Below are 24,231 nucleotides of genomic sequence, written 5' to 3'. Positions count from 1 at the left end.
TACTATAGACCAGAGCTCTATTATCTATATAGTGGCACTACTTTAGACCAGGGCCCTATTCTATATATAGTGGTACTACTATAGACCAGAGCCCTATTCCCTATATAGTGGTACTACTATAGACCAGAGCCCTATTCCCTACATAGTGGTACTACTATAGACCAGGGCCCTATTCCCTATATAGTGGTACTACTATAGACCAGAGCCCTATTCCCTATATAGTGGTACTACTATAGACCAGAGCCCTATTCCCTATATAGTGGTACTACTATAGACCAGGGCCCTATTCCCTATATAGTGGTACTACTATAGACCAGGGCCCTATTCCCTATATAGTGGTACTACTATAGACCAGGGCCCTATTCCCTATATAGTGGTACTACTATAGACCAGGGCCCTCAGGACCATTTAGGAGACAGTCTATCATTAGACTATTAATACATGTTATTATGCTCCAGTAACAGGCCTGTTAAACAGCTACTAGTTTAACAGCTGGACTACACTGTAACCGAGAAGGGCTTGTGTCCCAAATGACTCCCTATTCCCTACATAGTGCACTACTTTAGACCAGAGTTCTATAATGCTCTGGTCAAAAGTAGTGCACTACTTTAGACCAGAGTTCTATAATGCTCTGGTCAAAAGTAGTGCACTATATAGTGAATAGGGTGCCTTTTTGGGATATGGGCTTGGGAGTCGTAATGACCATTATAAGGGTCAGTGGGCTGTGTGGACACGTGCATACTGGACATAGTTGGAGGCAGTGTGTGTGTGTGTGTGTGTGTGTGTGTGTGTGAGAGCGTGCAGCAGAGACTCTGAAGGGAACCAATCTAATGGTCCTGATATTACTCTGTTCCTCTTCAGATTACATAAAGCCTCCAGCTCTTTCTCTTGTCATTGTGTTATTATGGAAATGTTTCTCTCTTTCTCTGGAGTTCAGAAGGGAAGGAGTCTGTTAGCAGAAGTGGGGTTTATTTTAGGTTTTTTTTGCCCCCCCCCCCCCCCCCCCCCCCCCCAAAAAAAAAAAGTTATTTCACTTTTCCTTTGATTTCTGATGCTGAATAAGAGATTGATCTTTGGCCAGAGTTGTATTGTAGAAGCTAAACGGTTAGCTTCACTTCTGAATCTTGATCTTTGGCCAGAGTTGTATTGTAGAAGCTAAACGGTTAGCTTCACTTCTGAATCTTGATCTTTGGCCAGAGTTGTATTGTAGAAGCTAAACGGTTAGCTTCACTTCTGAATCTTGATCTTTGGCCAGAGTTGTATTGGAGAAGCTAAACGGTTAGCTTCACTTCTGAATCTTGATCTTTGGCCAGAGTTGTATTGTAGAAGCTAAACGGTTAGCTTCACTTCTGAATCTTGATCTTTGGCCAGAGTTGTATTGTAGAAGCTAAACGGTTAGCTTCACTTCTGAATCTTGATCTTTGGCCAGAGTTGTATTGGAGAAGCTAAACGGTTAGCTTCACTTCTGAATCTTGATCTTTGGCCAGAGTTGTATTGGAGAAGCTAAACGGTTAGCTTCACTTCTGAATCTTGATCTTTGGCCAGAGTTGTATTGGAGAAGCTAAACGGTTAGCTTCACTTCTGAATCTTGATCTTTGGCCAGAGTTGTATTGGAGAAGCTAAACGGTTAGCTTCACTTCTGAATCTTGTACAAGATTACTTTAGATGTACTGAGAACAAAATTCTGCTCATGTTTTCCATGGAGAACACAGACCCATGCTGTTCTGCACAGTAGGATAAGGTGTGTCTTGGCCAGCCCAGTCCCAGTCCCATTCCAGTCCAGTCCCATTCCAGCCTCAGTCCCAGTCCCAGTCCAGCCCCAGTCCAGCCCCAGTCCAGCCCCAGTCCAGCCCCAGTCCCGTCCCAGTCCCGTCCCAGTCCCGTCCCAGTTCCGTCCCAGTCCAGTCCCAGTCCCAGTCCAGTCCCAGTCCCAGTCCAGTCCCAACCCAGTCCCAGCCCAGTCCCAGTCCCAGTTCTGTCCCAGTCCAGTCCCAGTCCCAGTCCCAGCCCAGTCCCAGTCCCAGTCCCAGTTCCTTCCCAGTCCCAGCCCAGTCCCAGTCCCAGCCCAGTCCCAGTCCCAGTCCCAGTCCCAGCCCAGTCCCAGTCCCAGTTCCTTCCCAGTCCCAGTTCCAGTTCCTTCCCAGTCCCAGCCCAGTCCCAGTCCCAGCCAAGTCCCAGTCCCAGCCCAGTCCCAGTCCCAGCCCAGTCCCAGTCCCAGTTCCTTCCCAGTCCCAGCCCAGTCCCAGTCCCAGCCCAGTCCCAGTCCTAGTTCCTTCCCAGTCCCAGCCCAGTCCCAGTTCCAGTCCCAGCCCCAGGCCAGTCCCAATAGTAATATAATACAGTGTTGTGAAAAAAATATTGGCCCACTTTCTAATTTTCTCTACTTTTGCATATTTTGTTTTTATACTGGAATGTTGTCAGATCTTCAACCAAAACCTAATATTAGATAAAGGGAACCTGAGTGAACAAATAACACAACAATTGACATACTTATTTAATTTATTTGATGAACAAAGTTATGCAACACTCAATGCCCCAGTGTGTAAAAGTAATTGCCCCCGAGGACACTCAGTAACTGGTTGCTCCACCTTGTATCTGCGACGACTCCAACCAAACGCTTCCTGTAGTTGATCAGTCTCTCACGTCGCTGTGGAGTTTTTTTTTTTGGCCCACTCTTCCATGCAGAACTGCTGTAACTCGGCGCCGTTTGTGAGTTTTCAAGCATGACCTGCTCGTTTCAAGTCCTGCCACAACATCTCCGTTGGGATTAGGTCTGGACTTTGACTAGGCCATTCCAAAACTTCAAATGTGTTTGGCTTTTTAGCCATTTTCATATAGACTTGATGTTTCGGATCGTTGTCTTGCTGCATGACCCAGCTGTGCTTCAGCTTCAGCTCACAAACAGATGGCCTGACGTTCTCCTGTAGAATGATCTGATACAGAGCAGAATTCACGGTTCCTTCTATTAAGGCAAGTCGCTTAGATCCTGAGGCAGCAAAGCATCTCCAAACCATCACACCACCATCACCATGCTTGACCCCAAACCATCACACCACCATCACCATGCTTGACCCCAAACCATCACACCACCATCACCATGCTTGACCCCAAACCATCACACCACCATCACCATGCTGGACCCCAAACCATCACACCACCATCACCATTCTTGACCGTTGGTATGAGGTTCTGGGGAATTAATGGTTTTCGCCAGGCATAATTGACTCATCTGTCCATAGAACATTCTTCCAAGAGTCTTGATGATCATCCAGGTGCTTTTTGGCAAACTGGAGTCAACTTTTTGGACGAGATGGGTCCCATTATGCCTGGCGAACACCAAAGGACTTCGGGGGCTTATTCTGTTGCAAAAAGTTTTGTAAATGGAATGAAATAGGGAGGGACCTACCTGAATTTGTCCAATAGAAACTCTTGTTTTAGTGTTTGGACTAATGATTACACCCCAGGTGTGCACATGCAAAACTGTGGCCCACTGAGGTTTCCCAAACTGGTTTCCCAAACTGGCTGCCAACTGAGGTGTCCAAAACTGTTTGTGCTTTAACCCTATTCCATGTCCCTGTGGCCCAGCAAGGCACGTACCCCCTCAAGCTGCTCCAGGTATTTCCGTTGTGCCCTTGAGCAAGGCACTAATCCCCTCAAGCTGCTCCAGGGGCACCACCGCATCTCCTACTAACGTGTAATTTCCTGTCTCCCTTCAGGTGATCATCAACAGCACCATCACCCCAAACATGACCTTCACCAAGACCTCCCAGAAGTTTGGCCAATGGGCTGACAGCAGAGCCAACACAGTGTTCGGACTGGGGTTTGCCTCCGAGCAGCAGCTGGCCAAGGTACTGATTGGTTCATTGATTTTCTGTTGCAATTTTAAAAAGACAAAGCTATTCCATCACTACTGTTAAGATATAGCTGTTCCGTCACTACCGGCAACATAAAGCCATTCCGTCACTACCTCTGTGTTTGTTTGGTCCAGTATTTGTTGTTGTTGTTGTTTGGGAACCACCTTGGATATGAGTTGATTAATCATCTCATGGGATTTTTATCCTTCACATATTTTACAATGAATAAATAGTAGATAGTCTAGTTTGTCCCTGAGCTCATCATGTCAGAGTAACTCACCTCATCTCCACCATGGTTACATCCCAAAAGGCACCCTATTCCCTTCATAGTGCACTACTTTTGACTAAGGCCTATAGGGGTGATGGTGCACTACTTTTGACTAAGGCCTATAGGGGTGATGGTGCACTACTTTTGACTAAGGCCTATAGGGGTGATGGTGCACTACTTTTGACTAAGGCCTATAGGGGTGATGGTGCACTACTTTTGACTAAGGCCTATAGGGGTGATGGTGCACTACTTTTGACTAAGGCCTATAGGGGTGATGGTGCACTACTTTTGACTAAGGCCTATAGGGGTGATGGTGCACTACTTTTGACTAAGGCCTATAGGGGTGATGGTGCACTACTTTTGACTAAGGCCTATAGGGGTGATGGTGCACTACTTTTGACTAAGGCCTATAGGGGTGATGGTGCACTACTTTTGACTAAGGCCTATAGGGGTGATGGTGCACTACTTTTGACTAAGGCCTATAGGGGTGATGGTGCACTACTTTTGACTAATGCTTATAGGGGTGATGGTGCACTACTTTTGACTAAGGCCTATAGGGGTGATGGTGCACTACTTTTGACTAAGGCCTATAGGGGTGATGGTGCACTACTTTTGACTAAGGCCTATAGGGGTGATGGTGCACTACTTTTGACTAAGGCCTATAGGGGTGATGGTGCACTACTTTTGACTAAGGCCTATAGGGGTGATGGTGCACTACTTTTGACTAAGGCCTATAGGGGTGATGGTGCACTACTTTTGACTAAGGCCTATAGGGGTGATGGTGCACTACTTTTGACTAAGGCCTATAGGGGTGATGGTGCACTACTTTTGACTAAGGCCTATAGGGGTGATGGTGCACTACTTTTGACTAAGGCTTATAGGGGTGATGGTGCACTACTTTTGACTAAGGCCTATAGGGGTGATGGTGCACTACTTTTGACTAAGGCCTACAGGGGTGATGGTGCACTACTTTTGACTAAGGCCTATAGGGGTGATGGTGCACTACTTTTGACTAAGGCCTATAGGGGTGATGGTGCACTACTTTTGACTAAGGCCTATAGGGGTGATGGTGCACTACTTTTGACTAAGGCCTATAGGGGTGATGGTGCACTACTTTTGACCAGGTTCCATTTGGGACATGTGATTACATCATCATTAACTTCTCTATGGTAGGGGGGCAGCATTCTGAATTTTGGATGAAAAGTATGCCCAAATTAAACGGCCTGCTACTCGGGCCCAAAAGATATGATATGCATATAACTGGTAGATTTGGATACAAAACACTCTAAAGTTTCCAAATCTGTTAAAATAGTGTCTGTGAGTATAACAGAACTGATGTGTCAGGCAAAAACCTGAGAAAAATCCATTCAGGAAGTAGTTTTTTGGGGGGTTTTGTAGTTTTCTATTCAATGCCATTACAGTATCCATTGACTTAGGACTCAATTTGCAGTTCCTATGCCTTCCACTAGATGTCAACAGTCTTTAGAAATTGTTTCAGGCTTGTATTCTTATAAATGAGGGACTAAGACCAGTCTGAATGAGTGGACCCTGACGTGTCACAGAGCTTTTTCATGCGCAATCCCGAGAGAGTGCATTTCTTGTTTACCTTTTATATTGACGACGTTATTGTCCGGTTGAAATATTATCGATCATTTAGGCTAAAAACAACCTGAGGATTGAATATAAACATCGTTTGACATGTTTCTATGAACTTTACGGATACAATTTGGATTTTTTTGTCTGCCTGTTTTGACTGCCTGTTTTGACTGAAGAAAACGCGCAAACAAAACAGAGGTTTTTGGATATAAAGAGACTTTATCGAAGAAAAGGAACATTTATAGAGTAAATTAATGTCTTCTGAGTGCAACCATATGAAGATCATCAAAGGTAAGGGATTAATTGTATCTCTATTTATGAGTTTTGTAACTCTTCTGCTTGGCTGGTTACTGTTTGTAATGATTTGTCTGCTGGGCTATGTTCTCAAATAATCGTAAGGTATGTTTTCGCCGTAAAGCATTTTTTTCAATCTGACACCGTAGTTGGATTCACAAGAAGTTAATCTTTAAACCTATGTAAAATAGTTGTATCATTTCTGAATTTTTATAATGAGTATTTCTGTATTTGAATTTGGCGCTCTGCAATCTCACTGGATGTTGGCCAGATGCTAGCATCCCACAAACCCTATAGAGGTTAAGCGACACACACACACATCGCTTGTCTCCAGTGATTTTTGTTTTTATATTTGAACTTGTATTAATCAATCTTTTTCCTTGTTTATTTTTCTCATCTTGTTTCAGTTTGCTGAGAAGTTCCAGGAAGTGAAGGAAGCAGCGAAGCTGGCCAGGGACAAGTCACAGGAGAAGATGGAGACATCGAGTAACAATTCCCAGGTAACATACGGGCACACACACACAGACACATAATAACATGTGAAGAAGCGGTGAATTGCACACACACGCAAACACACACACGCATGTGCACAGATACATACAGTTGAAGTCGGAAGTTTACATAGGTTGGAGTCATTAACTCTTTTTTTTCAACCACTCCACAATTGTCTTGTTAACAAACTATAGTTTAGGCAAGTCGGTTAGGACATTTACATTGTGCATGAGTCATTTTTCCAACTATTGTTTACAGACATTATTTCACTTATCTGTATCACAATTCCAGTGGGTCAGACGTTTACATTCACTAAGTTGACTGTGCCTTTAAACAGCTTGATGTCATGACTTTAGAAGCTTCTGATAGGCTAATTGACATCATTTGAGTCAATTGGAGGTGTACCTGTGGATGTATTTCAAGGCCTACCTTCAAACTCCGTGCCTCTTTGCTTTACATCAAGGCTTATTTCTTTTGATTTTCCCAAGACCTGTAGACCTCCACAAGTCTGGTTCATCTTTGGGAGCAATTTCCAAACGCCTGAAGGTACCAAAACAATAGTACGCAAGTATGAACACCAGGGGACCACTCAGCCGTCATACCGGTCAGGAAGGAGACGGATTCAGTTTCCTAGAAATGAATGTATTTTGGTGTCGAAAAGTGCAAATCAAGCTCAGTACAACAGCAAAGGACCTTGTGAAGATGCTGGAGAAAACCGGTACAAAAGTATCTATATCCACAGTAAAACGAGTCAACATAACCTGAAAGGTTGCTCAGCAAGGAAGAAGCCACTGCTCAAAAACCGCCATAAAAAAGCCAGACTACGGTTTGCAACTGCACATGGGGACAAAGATTGTACTTTTTGGAGAAATGTTTTCTGGTCTAATGAAACAAAAATAGAACTGTTTGGCCATAATGACCATCGTTATGTTTGGAGGAACAAGGGGGAGGCTTGCAAGCCGAAGAACACCATCCCAACCATGAAGAACGGGAGTGGCAGCATCATGTTGTGGGGGTGCTTTGCTGCAGGAGGGATTGGTGCACTTCACAAAATAGATGGCATTATGAGGAAGGAAAATTATGTGGATATATTGAAGCATCATCTCAAGACATCAGTCAGGAAGTTAAAGCTTGGTCGCAAATGGGTCTTCCAAATGGACAATGACCCCAAGCATACTTCCAAAGCTGTGGCAAAATGGCTTAAGGACAACAAAGTCAAGGTATTGGAGTGGCCATCACAAAGCCCTGACCTCAATCCTATTGAAAATATGTGGGCAGAACTGAAAAAGCGTGCACGAGCAAGGAGGCCTACAAACCTGACTCAGTTACACCAGCTCTATCAGGAGGAATGGGCCAAAATTCACCCAACTTATTGTGGAAGGCTACCCGAAACGTTTGACCCAAGTTAAACAATTTAAAGGCAATGCTACCAAATACTAATTGAGTGTATATAAACTTCTGACCCACTGGGAATGTGATGAAAGTCATAAAAGCTGAAATAAAGCATTCTCTCTACTATTATTCTGACATTTCACATTCTTAAAATAAAGTGGTGATCCTAGCTGACCTAAGACAGACTAAGGTGAATGTTATCTTCTGACTTCAACTGCACATACACACACTCAGTAATGAGTGACTAGGTGGAGTAAAATTATACTTGGTGTGTGGGGGTCAAAGGTGACCGGGAGTCACTTATCATCTGCCAGCCGCCAAACAGACACATAATCTACCGTGGGAGGCTGTAATGTGACGGGTCAGAGCTGTCTGCTGGATTGTGTTACATCATCTCATCAACAGCCTGAGGACAGTATTCTGACTGTCAGTTCTGTTCTAACATGTCATCTCATTAGTATTCTAACATGTACTCTCATTAGTATTCTAACTGTCAGTTCTGTTCTGACATGTCCTCTCATTAGTATTCTAACATGTCCTCTCATTAGTATTCTGACTGTCAGTTCTATTCTAACATGTCCTCTCATTAGTATTCTGACTGTCAGTTCTGTTCTAACATGTCCTCTCATTAGTATTCTGACTGTCAGTTCTGTTCTAACATGTCATCTCATTAGTATTCTAACATGTCCTCTCATTAGTATTCTGACTGTCAGTTCTGTTCTGACATGTCCTCTCATTAGTATTCTAACATGTCCTCTCATTAGTATTCTGACTGTCAGTTCTATTCTAACATGTCCCCTCATTAGTATTCTGACTGTCAGTTCTGTTCTAACATGTCCTCTCATTAGTATTCTAACATGTCCTCTCATTAGTATTCTAACATGTCCTCTCATTAGTATTCTAACATGTCCTCTCATTAGTATTCTAACATGTCCTCTCATTAGTATTCTAACATGTCCTCTCATTAGTATTCTAACATGTCCTCTCATTAGTATTCTGACATGTCCTCTCATTAGTATTCTGACATGTCCTCTCATTAGTATTCTGACTGTCAGTTCTATTCTAACATGTCCTCTCATTAGTATTCTAACATGTCCTCTCATTAGTATTCTAACATGTCATCTCATTAGTATTCTAACATGTCCTCTCATTAGTATTCTGACTGTGAGTTCTATTCTAACATGTCATCTCATTAGTATTCTGACTGTCAGTTCTATTCTAACATGTCCTCTCATTAGTATTCTGACTGTCAGTTCTATTCTAACATGTCCTCTCATTAGTATTCTGACTGTCAGTTCTATTCTAACATGTCATCTCATTAGTATTCTAACATGTCATCTCATTAGTATTCTGACTGTCAGTTCTGTTCTAACATGTCCTCTCATTAGTATTCTGACTGTCAGTTCTATTCTAACATGTCCTCTCATTAGTATTCTGACTGTCAGTTCTATTCTAACATGTCATCTCATTAGTATTCTGACTGTCAGTTCTGTTCTAACATGTCCTCTCATTAGTATTCTAACATGTCATCTCATTAGTATTCTAACATGTCATCTCATTAGTATTCTAACATGTCCTCTCATTAGTATTCTAACATGTCCTCTCATTAGTATTCTGACTGTCAGTTCTGTTCTAACATGTCATCTCATTAGTATTCTAACATGTCATCTCATTAGTATTCTAACATGTCCTCTCATTAGTATTCTAACATGTCATCTCATTAGTATTCTAACATGTCATCTCATTAGTATTCTAACATGTCATCTCATTAGTATTCTAACATGTCATCTCATTAGTATTCTAACATGTCATCTCATTAGTATTCTAACATGTCCTCTCATTAGTATTCTAACATGTCATCTCATTAGTATTCTAACATGTCCTCTCATTAGTATTCTAACATGTCATCTCATTAGTATTCTGACTGTCAGTTCTGTTCTAACATGTCCTCTCATTAGTATTCTAACATGTCATCTCATTAGTATTCTAACATGTCCTCTCATTAGTATTCTAACATGTCCTCTCATTAGTATTCTGACTGTCAGTTCTGTTCTAACATGTCATCTCATTAGTATTCTAACATGTCATCTCATTAGTATTCTGACTGTCAGTTCTGTTCTAACATGTCCTCTCATTAGTATTCTAACATGTCATCTCATTAGTATTCTAACATGTCCTCTCATTAGTATTCTGACTGTGAGTTCTATTCTAACATGTCCTCTCATTAGTATTCTGACTGTCAGTTCTATTCTAACATGTCATCTCATTAGTATTCTAACATGTCATCTCATTAGTATTCTGACTGTCAGTTCTGTTCTAACATGTCCTCTCATTAGTATTCTGACTGTCAGTTCTATTCTAACATGTCCTCTCATTAGTATTCTGACTGTCAGTTCTATTCTAACATGTCCTCTCATTAGTATTCTGACTGTCAGTTCTATTCTAACATGTCATCTCATTAGTATTCTGACTGTCAGTTCTGTTCTAACATGTCATCTCATTAGTATTCTGACTGTCAGTTCTATTCTAACATGTCATCTCATTAGTATTCTGACTGTCAGTTCTGTTCTAACATGTCCTCTCATTAGTATTCTAACATGTCCTCTCATTAGTATTCTAACATGTCCTCTCATTAGTATTCTGACTGTCAGTTCTGTTCTAACATGTCATCTCATTAGTATTCTAACATGTCATCTCATTAGTATTCTGACTGTCAGTTCTGTTCTAACATGTCCTCTCATTAGTATTCTAACATGTCCTCTCATTAGTATTCTAACATGTCCTCTCATTAGTATTCTGACTGTCAGTTCTGTTCTAACATGTCCTCTCATTAGTATTCTGACTGTCAGTTCTGTTCTAACATGTCCTCTCATTAGTATTCTAACATGTCATCTCATTAGTATTCTGACTGTCAGTTCTATTCTAACATGTTATCTCATTAGTATTCTGACTGTCAGTTTTGTTCTAACATGTCCTCTCATTAGTATTCTAACATGTCCTCTCATTAGTATTCTAACATGTCCTCTCATTAGTATTCTGACTGTCAGTTCTGTTGTAACATGTCATCTCATTAGTATTCTAACATGTCATCTCATTAGTATTCTGACTGTCAGTTCTGTTCTAACATGTCCTCTCATTAGTATTCTGACTGTCAGTTCTGTTCTAACATGTCATCTCATTAGTATTCTGACTGTCAGTTCTGTTCTAACATGTCATCTCATTAGTATTCTGACTGTCAGTTCTGTTCTAACATGTTATTTCATTAGTATTCATACATGTTCTCTCATTAGTATTCTGACTGTCAGTTCTGTTCTAACATGTCAACTCATTAGTATTCTGACTGTCAGTTCTGTTCTAACATGTCCTCTCATTAGTATTCTGACTGTCAGTTCTGTTCTAACATGTCATCTCATTAGTATTCTAACATGTCATCACATTTGTATTCTGACTGTCAGTTCTGTTCTAACATGTCATCTCATTAGTATTCATACATGTCCTCTCATTAGAATTCTGACTGTCAGTTCTGTTCTAACATGTCATCTCATTAGTATTCTGACTGTCAGTTCTGTTCTAACATGTCATCTCATTAGTATTCTGACTGTCAGTTCTGTTCTAACATGTTATCTCATTAGTATTCATTCATGTCCTCTCATTAGAATTCTGACTGTCAGTTCTGTTCTAACATGTCATCTCATTAGTATTCTGACTGCTAGTTCTATTCTAACATGTCATCTCATTAGTATTCTAACATGTCCTCTCCATAGTATTCTAACATGTCATCTTATTAGTATTCTGACTGTCAGTTCTGTTCTAACATGTCCTCTCATTAGTATTCTAACATGACCTCTCATTAGTATTCTGACTGTCAGTTCTATTCTAACATGTCATCTCATTAGTATTCTAACATGTCATCTCATTAGTATTCTAACATGTCCTCTCATTAGTATTCTGACTGTGAGTTCTATTCTAACATGTCATCTCATTAGTATTCTGACTGTCAGTTCTATTCTAACATGTCCTCTCATTAGTATTCTGACTGTCAGTTCTATTCTAACATGTCCTCTCATTAGTATTCTGACTGTCAGTTCTATTCTAACATGTCATCTCATTAGTATTCTAACATGTCATCTCATTAGTATTCTGACTGTCAGTTCTGTTCTAACATGTCCTCTCATTAGTATTCTAACATGTCCTCTCATTAGTATTCTAACATGTCCTCTCATTAGTATTCTGACTGTCAGTTCTGTTCTAACATGTCCTCTCATTAGTATTCTGACTGTCAGTTCTGTTCTAACATGTCCTCTCATTAGTATTCTAACATGTCATCTCATTAGTATTCTGACTGTCAGTTCTATTCTAACATGTTATCTCATTAGTATTCTGACTGTCAGTTTTGTTCTAACATGTCCTCTCATTAGTATTCTAACATGTCCTCTCATTAGTATTCTAACATGTCCTCTCATTAGTATTCTGACTGTCAGTTCTGTTGTAACATGTCATCTCATTAGTATTCTAACATGTCATCTCATTAGTATTCTGACTGTCAGTTCTGTTCTAACATGTCCTCTCATTAGTATTCTGACTGTCAGTTCTGTTCTAACATGTCATCTCATTAGTATTCTGACTGTCAGTTCTGTTCTAACATGTCATCTCATTAGTATTCTGACTGTCAGTTCTGTTCTAACATGTTATTTCATTAGTATTCTGACTGTCAGTTCTGTTCTAACATGTCCTCTCATTAGTATTCTGACTGTCAGTTCTGTTCTAACATGTCATCTCATTTGTATTCTAACATGTCATCTCATTAGTATTCTGACTGTCAGTTCTATTCTAACATGTCATCTCATTAGTATTCTAACATGTCATCACATTTGTATTCTGACTGTCAGTTCTGTTCTAACATGTCATCTCATTAGTATTCTGACTGTCAGTTCTGTTCTAACATGTCATCTCATTAGTATTCTGACTGCTAGTTCTATTCTAACATGTCATCTCCATAGTATTCTAACATGTCATCTTATTAGTATTCTGACTGTCAGTTCTGTTCTAACATGTCCTCTCATTAGTATTCTAACATGTCCTCTCATTAGTATTCTAACATGTCCTCTCATTAGTATTCTAACATGTCCTCTCATTAGTATTCTAACATGTCCTCTCATTAGTATTCTGACTGTCAGTTCTATTCTAACATGTCATCTCATTAGTATTCTAACATGTCATCTCATTAGTATTCTAACATGTCCTCTCCATAGTATTCTAACATGTCATCTTATTCATATTCTGACTGTCAGTTCTATTCTAACATGTCCTCTCATTAGTATTCTGACTATTTAAGCCCCTAAACTCCCTGGATATATGGGTTGAGGCCCAAATGGAACCCTATCCACTACGTTTGACCAGAGCCAATGACAACCGTAGCATGTGTTGTCTTTATGTGATCAGACATCAGATGGTTTAATCCCGTTCATATTCAGAGGAAACTGGACTCTCTTACTGTCTGACATCAGATGGTTTAATCCCGTTCATATTCAGAGGAAACTGGACTCTCTTACTGTCTGACATCAGATGGTTTAATCCCGTTCATATTCAGAGGAAATTGGACTCTCTTACTGTGTATTACTCTCCATTTATTAGATAAAGATGAATAGGTTTTTTTTTTTCATTTTAAATTTGCATAGATAATTATTTAATATGTGCTCTACTGGGCTGTAATGATAATATCTTCATTAATTAGCAGTAGTTGGTTGTTTTGGGATGTATAATGTCTCTTCGACAGAGCTACGTTAACATAACTGGTACCTTTTAGAATCTGTGGGGAAGGAATGGGAATGCGTGGGCTGACGAGCAGCAGTAGTTCCAGTGTTTTGGGTTTTTCCATCACTGGTTATTTGGACAAAATCACATCTATCACATTTCTGAAGGGGCCATTCGGCCCCGTCATTTGTTGAGAGACGGTGGAGCTCCTCGTTCCAGCATCTCTTAATCCCCTCTGATACGGAACCAGAAATGAATCCAGCAGCTGACCAATCACGTGAGACTTTAGTTCCGGGTTAACCGAGATGGTCCTATTCATTAATATATTGCTGGTTTACCTGATAAAACCCTGGCAACACAGAGAGAGGAGAGGATGTCTGTGTCCTAAATAACACCCTATTCCCTATATAGTGGTACTACTATAGACTAGAGCCCTATTCCCTATATAGTGGTACTACTATAGACCAGAGCCCTATTCCCTATATAGTGGTACTACTATAGACCAGAGCCCTATTCCCTATATAGTGGTACTACTATAGACCAGGGCCCTATTCCCTATATAGTGGTACTACTATAGACCAGGGCCTTATTCCCTATATAGTGCACTACTATAGACCAGGGCACAACCCAATTGAACACTAATTGGAGATCTGGAGCGCTGCCCGAGACAGTGTTTTCTATCACCATCAACACCCTATTTTAAGACACTTCATGTTGGTGTTTCCGTTATTTTGGCGGTTACAATACGTGTCCCAAATGGCTCCCTTGGGACCTGGCAGGCTCCATTGGGGATTCAGAGGGTGATTTGAGAGGTGTTTTTCTAGCCTCTCACCCAGCCAGCCAGTCTTAGCCTGCCAGGTCTGCTCAGTACTCTCTGTTACTATTGACATGCCCCAAATGGCACCCTATTCCCCATAGACCCTGGTCTAAAGTAGTGCCCTATATAGGGAATAGGGTGCCATTTGGGATGTAGGCTATAACTACATGGTGTTTCAGAGCTGCTCAGTACTAACTAGCTGTTACTATAACTACATGGTGTTTCAGAGCTGCTCAGTACTAACTAGATGTTACTATAACTACATGGTGTTTCAGAGCTGCTCAGTACTAACTAGCTGTTACTATCTGACTGTTACTATAACTACATGGTGTTTCAGAGCTGTTCAGTACTAACTAGCTGTTACTATAACTACATGGTGTTTCAGAGCTGCTCAGTACTAACTAGCTGTTACTATAACTACATGGTGTTTCAGAACTGGTCAGTACTAACTAGCTGTTACTATAACTACATGGTGTTTCAGAGCTGTTCAGTACTAACTATCTGTTACTATAACTACATGGTGTTTCAGAACTGCTCAGTACTAACTAGCTGTTACTATAACTACATGGTGTTTCAGAGCTGGTCAGTACTAACTAGCTGTTACTATAACTACATGGTGTTTCAGAACTGCTCAGTACTAACTAGCTGTTACTATAACTACATGGTGTTTCAGAACTGCTCAGTACTAACTAGCTGTTACTATAACTACATGGTGTTTCAGAGCTGGTCAGTACTAACTAGCTGTTACTATAACTACATGGTGTTTCAGAGCTGCTCAGTACTAACTAGCTGTTACTATAACTACATGGTGTTTCAGAACTGCTCAGTACTAACTAGCTGTTACTATAACTACATGGTGTTTCAGAGCTGTTCAGTACTAACTAGCTGTTACTATCTGACTGTTACTATAACTACATGGTGTTTCAGAGCTGGTCAGTACTAACTAGCTGTTACTATCTGACTGTTACTATAACTACATGGTGTTTCAGAGCTGCTCAGTACTAACTAGCTGTTACTATAACTACATGGTGTTTCAGAGCTGGTCAGTACTAACTAGCTGTTACTATAACTACATGGTGTTTCAGAGCTGGTCAGTACTAACTAGCTGTTACTATAACTACATGGTGTTTCAGAGCTGTTCAGTACTAACTAGCTGTTACTATAACTACATGGTGTTTCAGAGCTGGTCAGTACTAACTAGCTGTTACTATAACTACATGGTGTTTCAGAGCTGTTCAGTACTAACTAGCTGTTACTATCTGACTGTTACTATAACTACATGGTGTTTCAGAGCTGGTCAGTACTAACTAGCTGTTACTATAACTACATGGTGTTTCAGAGCTGTTCAGTACTAACTAGCTGTTACTATCTGACTGTTACTATAACTACATGGTGTTTCAGAGCTGTTCAGTACTAACTAGCTGTTACTATAACTACATGGTGTTTCAGAGCTGCTCAGTACTAACTAGCTGTTACTATCTGACTGTTACTATAACTACATGGTGTTTCAGAGCTGCTCAGTACTAACTAGCTGTTACTATAACTACATGGTGTTTCAGAACTGCTCAGTACTAACTAGCTGTTACTATAACTACATGGTGTTTCAGAGCTGCTCAGTACTAACTAGCTGTTACTATAACTACATGGTGTTTCAGAGCTGCTCAGTACTAACTAGCTGTTACTATAACTACATGGTGTTTCAGAGCTGGTCAGTACTAACTAGCTGTTACTATAACTACATGGTGTTTCAGAGCTGCTCAGTACTAACTAGCTGTTACTATAACTACATGGTGTTTCAGAGCTGGTCAGTACTAACTAGCTGTTACTATAACTACATGGTGTTTCAGAGCTGGTCAGTACTAACTAGCTGTTACTATAACTACATGGTGTTTCAGAACTGCTCAGTACTAACTAGCTGTTACTATCTGACTGTTACTATAACTACATGGTGTTTCAGAACTGCTCAGTACTAACTAGCTGTTACTATCTGACTGTTACTATAACTACATGGTGTTTCAGAGCTGTTCAGTACTAACTAGCTGTTACTATCTGACTGTTACTATAACTACATGGTGTTTCAGAGCTGGTCAGTACTAACTAGCTGTTACTATAACTACATGGTGTTTCAGAGCTGGTCAGTACTAACTAGCTGTTACTATAACTACATGGTGTTTCAGAGCTGTTCAGTACTAACTAGCTGTTACTATCTGACTGTTACTATAACTACATGGTGTTTCAGAGCTGCTCAGTACTAACTAGCTGTTACTATAACTACATGGTGTTTCAGAGCTGGTCAGTACTAACTAGCTGTTACTATAACTACATGGTGTTTCAGAGCTGTTCAGTACTAACTAGCTGTTACTATAACTACATGGTGTTTCAGAGCTGGTCAGTACTAACTAGCTGTTACTATCTGACTGTTACTATAACTACATGGTGTTTCAGAGCTGTTCAGTACTAACTAGCTGTTACTATAACTACATGGTGTTTCAGAGCTGGTCAGTACTAACTAGCTGTTACTATAACTACATGGTGTTTCAGAGCTGTTCAGTACTAACTAGCTGTTACTATAACTACATGGTGTTTCAGAGCTGCTCAGTACTAACTAGCTGTTACTATAACTACATGGTGTTTCAGAACTGCTCAGTACTAACTAGCTGTTACTATAACTACATGGTGTTTCAGAGCTGCTCAGTACTAACTAGCTGTTACTATAACTACATGGTGTTTCAGAGCTGTTCAGTACTAACTAGCTGTTACTATAACTACATGGTGTTTCAGAGCTGGTCAGTACTAACTAGCTGTTACTATAACTACATGGTGTTTCAGAGCTGGTCAGTACTAACTAGCTGTTACTATCTGACTGTTACTATAACTACATGGTGTTTGAGCTGTTCAGTACTAACTAGCTGTTACTATCTGACTGTTACTATAACTACATGGTGTTTCAGAGCTGGTCAGTACTAACTAGCTGTTACTATAACTACATGGTGTTTCAGAGCTGCTCAGTACTAACTAGCTGTTACTATAACTACATGGTGTTTCAGAGCTGGTCAGTACTAACTAGCTGTTACTATAACTACATGGTGTTTCAGAGCTGGTCAGTACTAACTAGCTGTTACTATAACTACATGGTGTTTCAGAGCTGTTCAGTACTAACTAGCTGTTACTATCTGACTGTTATTATAACTACATGGTGTTTCAGAGCTGTTCAGTACTAACTAGCTGTTACTATAACTACATGGTGTTTCAGAGCTGGTCAGTACTAACTAGCTGTTACTATAACTACATGGTGTTTCAGAGCTGGTCAGTACTAACTAGCTGTTACTATAACTACATGGTGTTTCAGAGCTGCTCAGTACTAACTAGCTGTTACTATAACTACATGGTGTTTCAGAGCTGGTCAGTACTAACTAGCTGTTACTATAACTACATGGTGTTTCAGAGCTGGTCAGTACTAACTAGCTGTTACTATCTGACTGTTACTATAACTACATGGTGTTTCAGAGCTGGTCAGTACTAACTAGCTGTTACTATCTGACTGTTACTATAACTACATGGTGTTTCAGAGCTCCTCAGTACTAACTAGCTGTTACTATAACTACATGGTGTTTCAGAGCTGCTCAGTACTAACTAGCTGTTACTATCTGACTGTTACTATAACTACATGGTGTTTCAGAGCTGGTCAGTACTAACTAGCTGTTACTATAACTACATGGTGTTTCAGAGCTGGTCAGTACTAACTAGCTGTTACTATAACTACATGGTGTTTCAGAGCTGTTCAGTACTAACTAGCTGTTACTATCTGACTGTTACTATAACTACATGGTGTTTCAGAGCTGCTCAGTACTAACTAGCTGTTACTATCTGACTGTTACTATAACTACATGGTGTTTCAGAGCTGGTCAGTACTAACTAGCTGTTACTATAACTACATGGTGTTTCAGAGCTGTTCAGTACTAACTAGCTGTTACTATCTGACTGTTACTATAACTACATGGTGTTTCAGAGCTGCTCAGTACTAACTAGCTGTTACTATCTGACTGTTACTATAACTACATGGTGTTTCAGAGCTGGTCAGTACTAACTAGCTGTTACTATAACTACATGGTGTTTCAGAACTGCTCAGTACTAACTAGCTGTTACTATAACTACATGGTGTTTCAGAGCTGGTCAGTACTAACTAGCTGTTACTATCTGACTGTTACTATAACTACATGGTGTTTCAGAGCTGGTCAGTACTAACTAGCTGTTACTATAACTACATGGTGTTTCAGAGCTGGTCAGTACTAACTAGCTGTTACTATAACTACATGGTGTTTCAGAGCTGTTCAGTACTAACTAGCTGTTACTATCTGACTGTTACTATAACTACATGGTGTTTCAGAGCTGTTCAGTACTAACTAGCTGTTACTATCTGACTGTTACTATAACTACATGGTGTTTCAGAGCTGGTCAGTACTAACTAGCTGTTACTATAACTACATGGTGTTTCAGAGCTGGTCAGTACTAACTAGCTGTTACTATAACTACATGGTGTTTCAGAGCTGCTCAGTACTAACTAGCTGTTACTATAACTACATGGTGTTTCAGAGCTGCTCAGTACTAACTAGCTGTTACTATAACTACATGGTGTTTCAGAGCTGCTCAGTACTAACTAGCTGTTACTATAACTAAATGGTGTTTCAGAGCTGGTCAGTACTAACTAGCTGTTACTATAACTACATGGTGTTTCAGAGCTGTTCAGTACTAACTAGCTGTTACTATAACTACATGGTGTTTCAGAGCTGGTCAGTACTAACTAGCTGTTACTATCTGACTGTTACTATAACTACATGGTGTTTCAGAGCTGGTCAGTACTAACTAGCTGTTACTATCTGACTGTTACTATAACTACATGGTGTTTCAGAGCTGGTCAGTACTAACTAGCTGTTACTATAACTACATGGTGTTTCAGAGCTGGTCAGTACTAACTAGCTGTTACTATAACTACATGGTGTTTCAGAGCTGGTCAGTACTAACTAGCTGTTACTATAACTACATGGTGTTTCAGAGCTGTTCAGTACTAACTAGCTGTTACTATAACTACATGGTGTTTCAGAGCTGTTCAGTACTAACTAGCTGTTACTATAACTACATGGTGTTTCAGAGCTGCTCAGTACTAACTAGCTGTTACTATCTGACTGTTACTATAACTACATGGTGTTTCAGAGCTGTTCAGTACTAACTAGCTGTTACTATAACTACATGGTGTTTCAGAGCTGTTCAGTACTAACTAGCTGTTACTATAACTACATGGTGTTTCAGAGCTGTTCAGTACTAACTAGCTGTTACTATAACTACATGGTGTTTCAGAGCTGGTCAGTACTAACTAGCTGTTACTATAACTACATGGTGTTTCAGAGCTGTTCAGTACTAACTAGCTGTTACTATCTGACTGTTACTATAACTACATGGTGTTTCAGAGCTGGTCAGTACTAACTAGCTGTTACTATAACTACATGGTTTTTCAGAGCTGTTCAGTACTAACTAGCTGTTACTATAACTACATGGTGTTTCAGAGCTGTTCAGTACTAACTAGCTGTTACTATCTGACTGTTACTATAACTACATGGTGTTTCAGAGCTGCTCAGTACTAACTAGCTGTTACTATAACTACATGGTGTTTCAGAGCTGGTCAGTACTAACTAGCTGTTACTATAACTACATGGTGTTTCAGAGCTGTTCAGTACTAACTAGCTGTTACTATAACTACATGGTGTTTCAGAGCTGGTCAGTACTAACTAGCTGTTACTATCTGACTGTTACTATAACTACATGGTGTTTCAGAGCTGTTCAGTACTAACTAGCTGTTACTATAACTACATGGTGTTTCAGAGCTGGTCAGTACTAACTAGCTGTTACTATAACTACATGGTGTTTCAGAGCTGTTCAGTACTAACTAGCTGTTACTATAACTACATGGTGTTTCAGAGCTGCTCAGTACTAACTAGCTGTTACTATAACTACATGGTGTTTCAGAACTGCTCAGTACTAACTAGCTGTTACTATAACTACATGGTGTTTCAGAGCTGCTCAGTACTAACTAGCTGTTACTATAACTACATGGTGTTTCAGAGCTGTTCAGTACTAACTAGCTGTTACTATAACTACATGGTGTTTCAGAGCTGGTCAGTACTAACTAGCTGTTACTATAACTACATGGTGTTTCAGAGCTGGTCAGTACTAACTAGCTGTTACTATCTGACTGTTACTATAACTACATGGTGTTTGAGCTGTTCAGTACTAACTAGCTGTTACTATCTGACTGTTACTATAACTACATGGTGTTTCAGAGCTGGTCAGTACTAACTAGCTGTTACTATAACTACATGGTGTTTCAGAGCTGCTCAGTACTAACTAGCTGTTACTATAACTACATGGTGTTTCAGAGCTGGTCAGTACTAACTAGCTGTTACTATAACTACATGGTGTTTCAGAGCTGGTCAGTACTAACTAGCTGTTACTATAACTACATGGTGTTTCAGAGCTGTTCAGTACTAACTAGCTGTTACTATCTGACTGTTATTATAACTACATGGTGTTTCAGAGCTGTTCAGTACTAACTAGCTGTTACTATAACTACATGGTGTTTCAGAGCTGGTCAGTACTAACTAGCTGTTACTATAACTACATGGTGTTTCAGAGCTGGTCAGTACTAACTAGCTGTTACTATAACTACATGGTGTTTCAGAGCTGCTCAGTACTAACTAGCTGTTACTATAACTACATGGTGTTTCAGAGCTGGTCAGTACTAACTAGCTGTTACTATAACTACATGGTGTTTCAGAGCTGGTCAGTACTAACTAGCTGTTACTATCTGACTGTTACTATAACTACATGGTGTTTCAGAGCTGGTCAGTACTAACTAGCTGTTACTATCTGACTGTTACTATAACTACATGGTGTTTCAGAGCTCCTCAGTACTAACTAGCTGTTACTATAACTACATGGTGTTTCAGAGCTGCTCAGTACTAACTAGCTGTTACTATCTGACTGTTACTATAACTACATGGTGTTTCAGAGCTGGTCAGTACTAACTAGCTGTTACTATAACTACATGGTGTTTCAGAGCTGGTCAGTACTAACTAGCTGTTACTATAACTACATGGTGTTTCAGAGCTGTTCAGTACTAACTAGCTGTTACTATCTGACTGTTACTATAACTACATGGTGTTTCAGAGCTGCTCAGTACTAACTAGCTGTTACTATCTGACTGTTACTATAACTACATGGTGTTTCAGAGCTGGTCAGTACTAACTAGCTGTTACTATAACTACATGGTGTTTCAGAGCTGTTCAGTACTAACTAGCTGTTACTATCTGACTGTTACTATAACTACATGGTGTTTCAGAGCTGCTCAGTACTAACTAGCTGTTACTATCTGACTGTTACTATAACTACATGGTGTTTCAGAGCTGGTCAGTACTAACTAGCTGTTACTATAACTACATGGTGTTTCAGAACTGCTCAGTACTAACTAGCTGTTACTATAACTACATGGTGTTTCAGAGCTGGTCAGTACTAACTAGCTGTTACTATCTGACTGTTACTATAACTACATGGTGTTTCAGAGCTGGTCAGTACTAACTAGCTGTTACTATAACTACATGGTGTTTCAGAGCTGGTCAGTACTAACTAGCTGTTACTATAACTACATGGTGTTTCAGAGCTGTTCAGTACTAACTAGCTGTTACTATCTGACTGTTACTATAACTACATGGTGTTTCAGAGCTGTTCAGTACTAACTAGCTGTTACTATCTGACTGTTACTATAACTACATGGTGTTTCAGAGCTGGTCAGTACTAACTAGCTGTTACTATAACTACATGGTGTTTCAGAGCTGGTCAGTACTAACTAGCTGTTACTATAACTACATGGTGTTTCAGAGCTGCTCAGTACTAACTAGCTGTTACTATAACTACATGGTGTTTCAGAGCTGCTCAGTACTAACTAGCTGTTACTATAACTACATGGTGTTTCAGAGCTGCTCAGTACTAACTAGCTGTTACTATAACTAAATGGTGTTTCAGAGCTGGTCAGTACTAACTAGCTGTTACTATAACTACATGGTGTTTCAGAGCTGTTCAGTACTAACTAGCTGTTACTATAACTACATGGTGTTTCAGAGCTGGTCAGTACTAACTAGCTGTTACTATCTGACTGTTACTATAACTACATGGTGTTTCAGAGCTGGTCAGTACTAACTAGCTGTTACTATCTGACTGTTACTATAACTACATGGTGTTTCAGAGCTGGTCAGTACTAACTAGCTGTTACTATAACTACATGGTGTTTCAGAGCTGGTCAGTACTAACTAGCTGTTACTATAACTACATGGTGTTTCAGAGCTGGTCAGTACTAACTAGCTGTTACTATAACTACATGGTGTTTCAGAGCTGTTCAGTACTAACTAGCTGTTACTATAACTACATGGTGTTTCAGAGCTGTTCAGTACTAACTAGCTGTTACTATAACTACATGGTGTTTCAGAGCTGCTCAGTACTAACTAGCTGTTACTATCTGACTGTTACTATAACTACATGGTGTTTCAGAGCTGTTCAGTACTAACTAGCTGTTACTATAACTACATGGTGTTTCAGAGCTGTTCAGTACTAACTAGCTGTTACTATAACTACATGGTGTTTCAGAGCTGTTCAGTACTAACTAGCTGTTACTATAACTACATGGTGTTTCAGAGCTGGTCAGTACTAACTAGCTGTTACTATAACTACATGGTGTTTCAGAGCTGTTCAGTACTAACTAGCTGTTACTATAACTACATGGTGTTTCAGAGCTGGTCAGTACTAACTAGCTGTTACTATCTGACTGTTACTATAACTACATGGTGTTTCAGAGCTGTTCAGTACTAACTAGCTGTTACTATCTGACTGTTACTATAACTACATGGTGTTTCAGAGCTGGTCAGTACTAACTAGCTGTTACTATCTGACTGTTACTATAACTACATGGTGTTTCAGAGCTGGTCAGTACTAACTAGCTGTTACTATCTGACTGTTACTATAACTACATGGTGTTTCAGAGCTGTTCAGTACTAACTAGCTGTTACTATAACTACATGGTGTTTCAGAGCTGGTCAGTACTAACTAGCTGTTACTATAACTACATGGTGTTTCAGAGCTGGTCAGTACTAACTAGCTGTTACTATAACTACATGGTGTTTCAGAGCTGGTCAGTACTAACTAGCTGTTACTATAACTACATGGTGTTTCAGAACTGCTCAGTACTAACTAGCTGTTACTATAACTACATGGTGTTTCAGAGCTGGTCAGTACTAACTAGCTGTTACTATAACTACATGGTGTTTCAGAGCTGGTCAGTACTAACTAGCTGTTACTATAACTACATGGTGTTTCAGAGCTGGTCAGTACTAACTAGCTGTTACTATAACTACATGGTGTTTCAGAGCTGGTCAGTACTAACTAGCTGTTACTATCTGACTGTTACTATAACTACATGGTGTTTCAGAGCTGCTCAGTACTAACTAGCTGTTACTATAACTACATGGTGTTTCAGAGCTGGTCAGTACTAACTAGCTGTTACTATAACTACATGGTGTTTCAGAGCTGGTCAGTACTAACTAGCTGTTACTATAACTACATGGTGTTTCAGAGCTGTTCAGTACTAACTAGCTGTTACTATCTGACTGTTACTATAACTACATGGTGTTTCAGAGCTGTTCAGTACTAACTAGCTGTTACTA

General features: G+C 39.9%; 1 protein-coding gene across 4 annotated transcripts in view; it reads left to right on the top strand.

Moving 5' to 3' along the window:
- The window catches only part of LOC110500502 (homer protein homolog 2), a 165,048-nt gene that overhangs the window by 106,181 nt on the left and 34,636 nt on the right, over window positions 1-24,231 (top strand). For all 4 annotated transcript variants that reach the window (XM_036981534.1, XM_036981533.1, XM_036981536.1 and 1 more), the window contains exons 3-4: window positions 3,717-3,848; window positions 6,420-6,512. In XM_036981534.1, coding sequence (XP_036837429.1) covers window positions 3,717-3,848; window positions 6,420-6,512 — 225 coding nt within the window. The remainder of the gene's footprint in view (window positions 1-3,716; window positions 3,849-6,419; window positions 6,513-24,231) is intronic.

This window comes from Oncorhynchus mykiss, chromosome 6, assembly GCF_013265735.2.
Source record: "Oncorhynchus mykiss isolate Arlee chromosome 6, USDA_OmykA_1.1, whole genome shotgun sequence".
Taxonomy (NCBI): Eukaryota; Metazoa; Chordata; class Actinopteri; order Salmoniformes; family Salmonidae; genus Oncorhynchus; species Oncorhynchus mykiss.
Note: the sequence above shows the minus strand (reverse complement) of the source record. Positions and strands in the feature narration are given on the sequence as shown.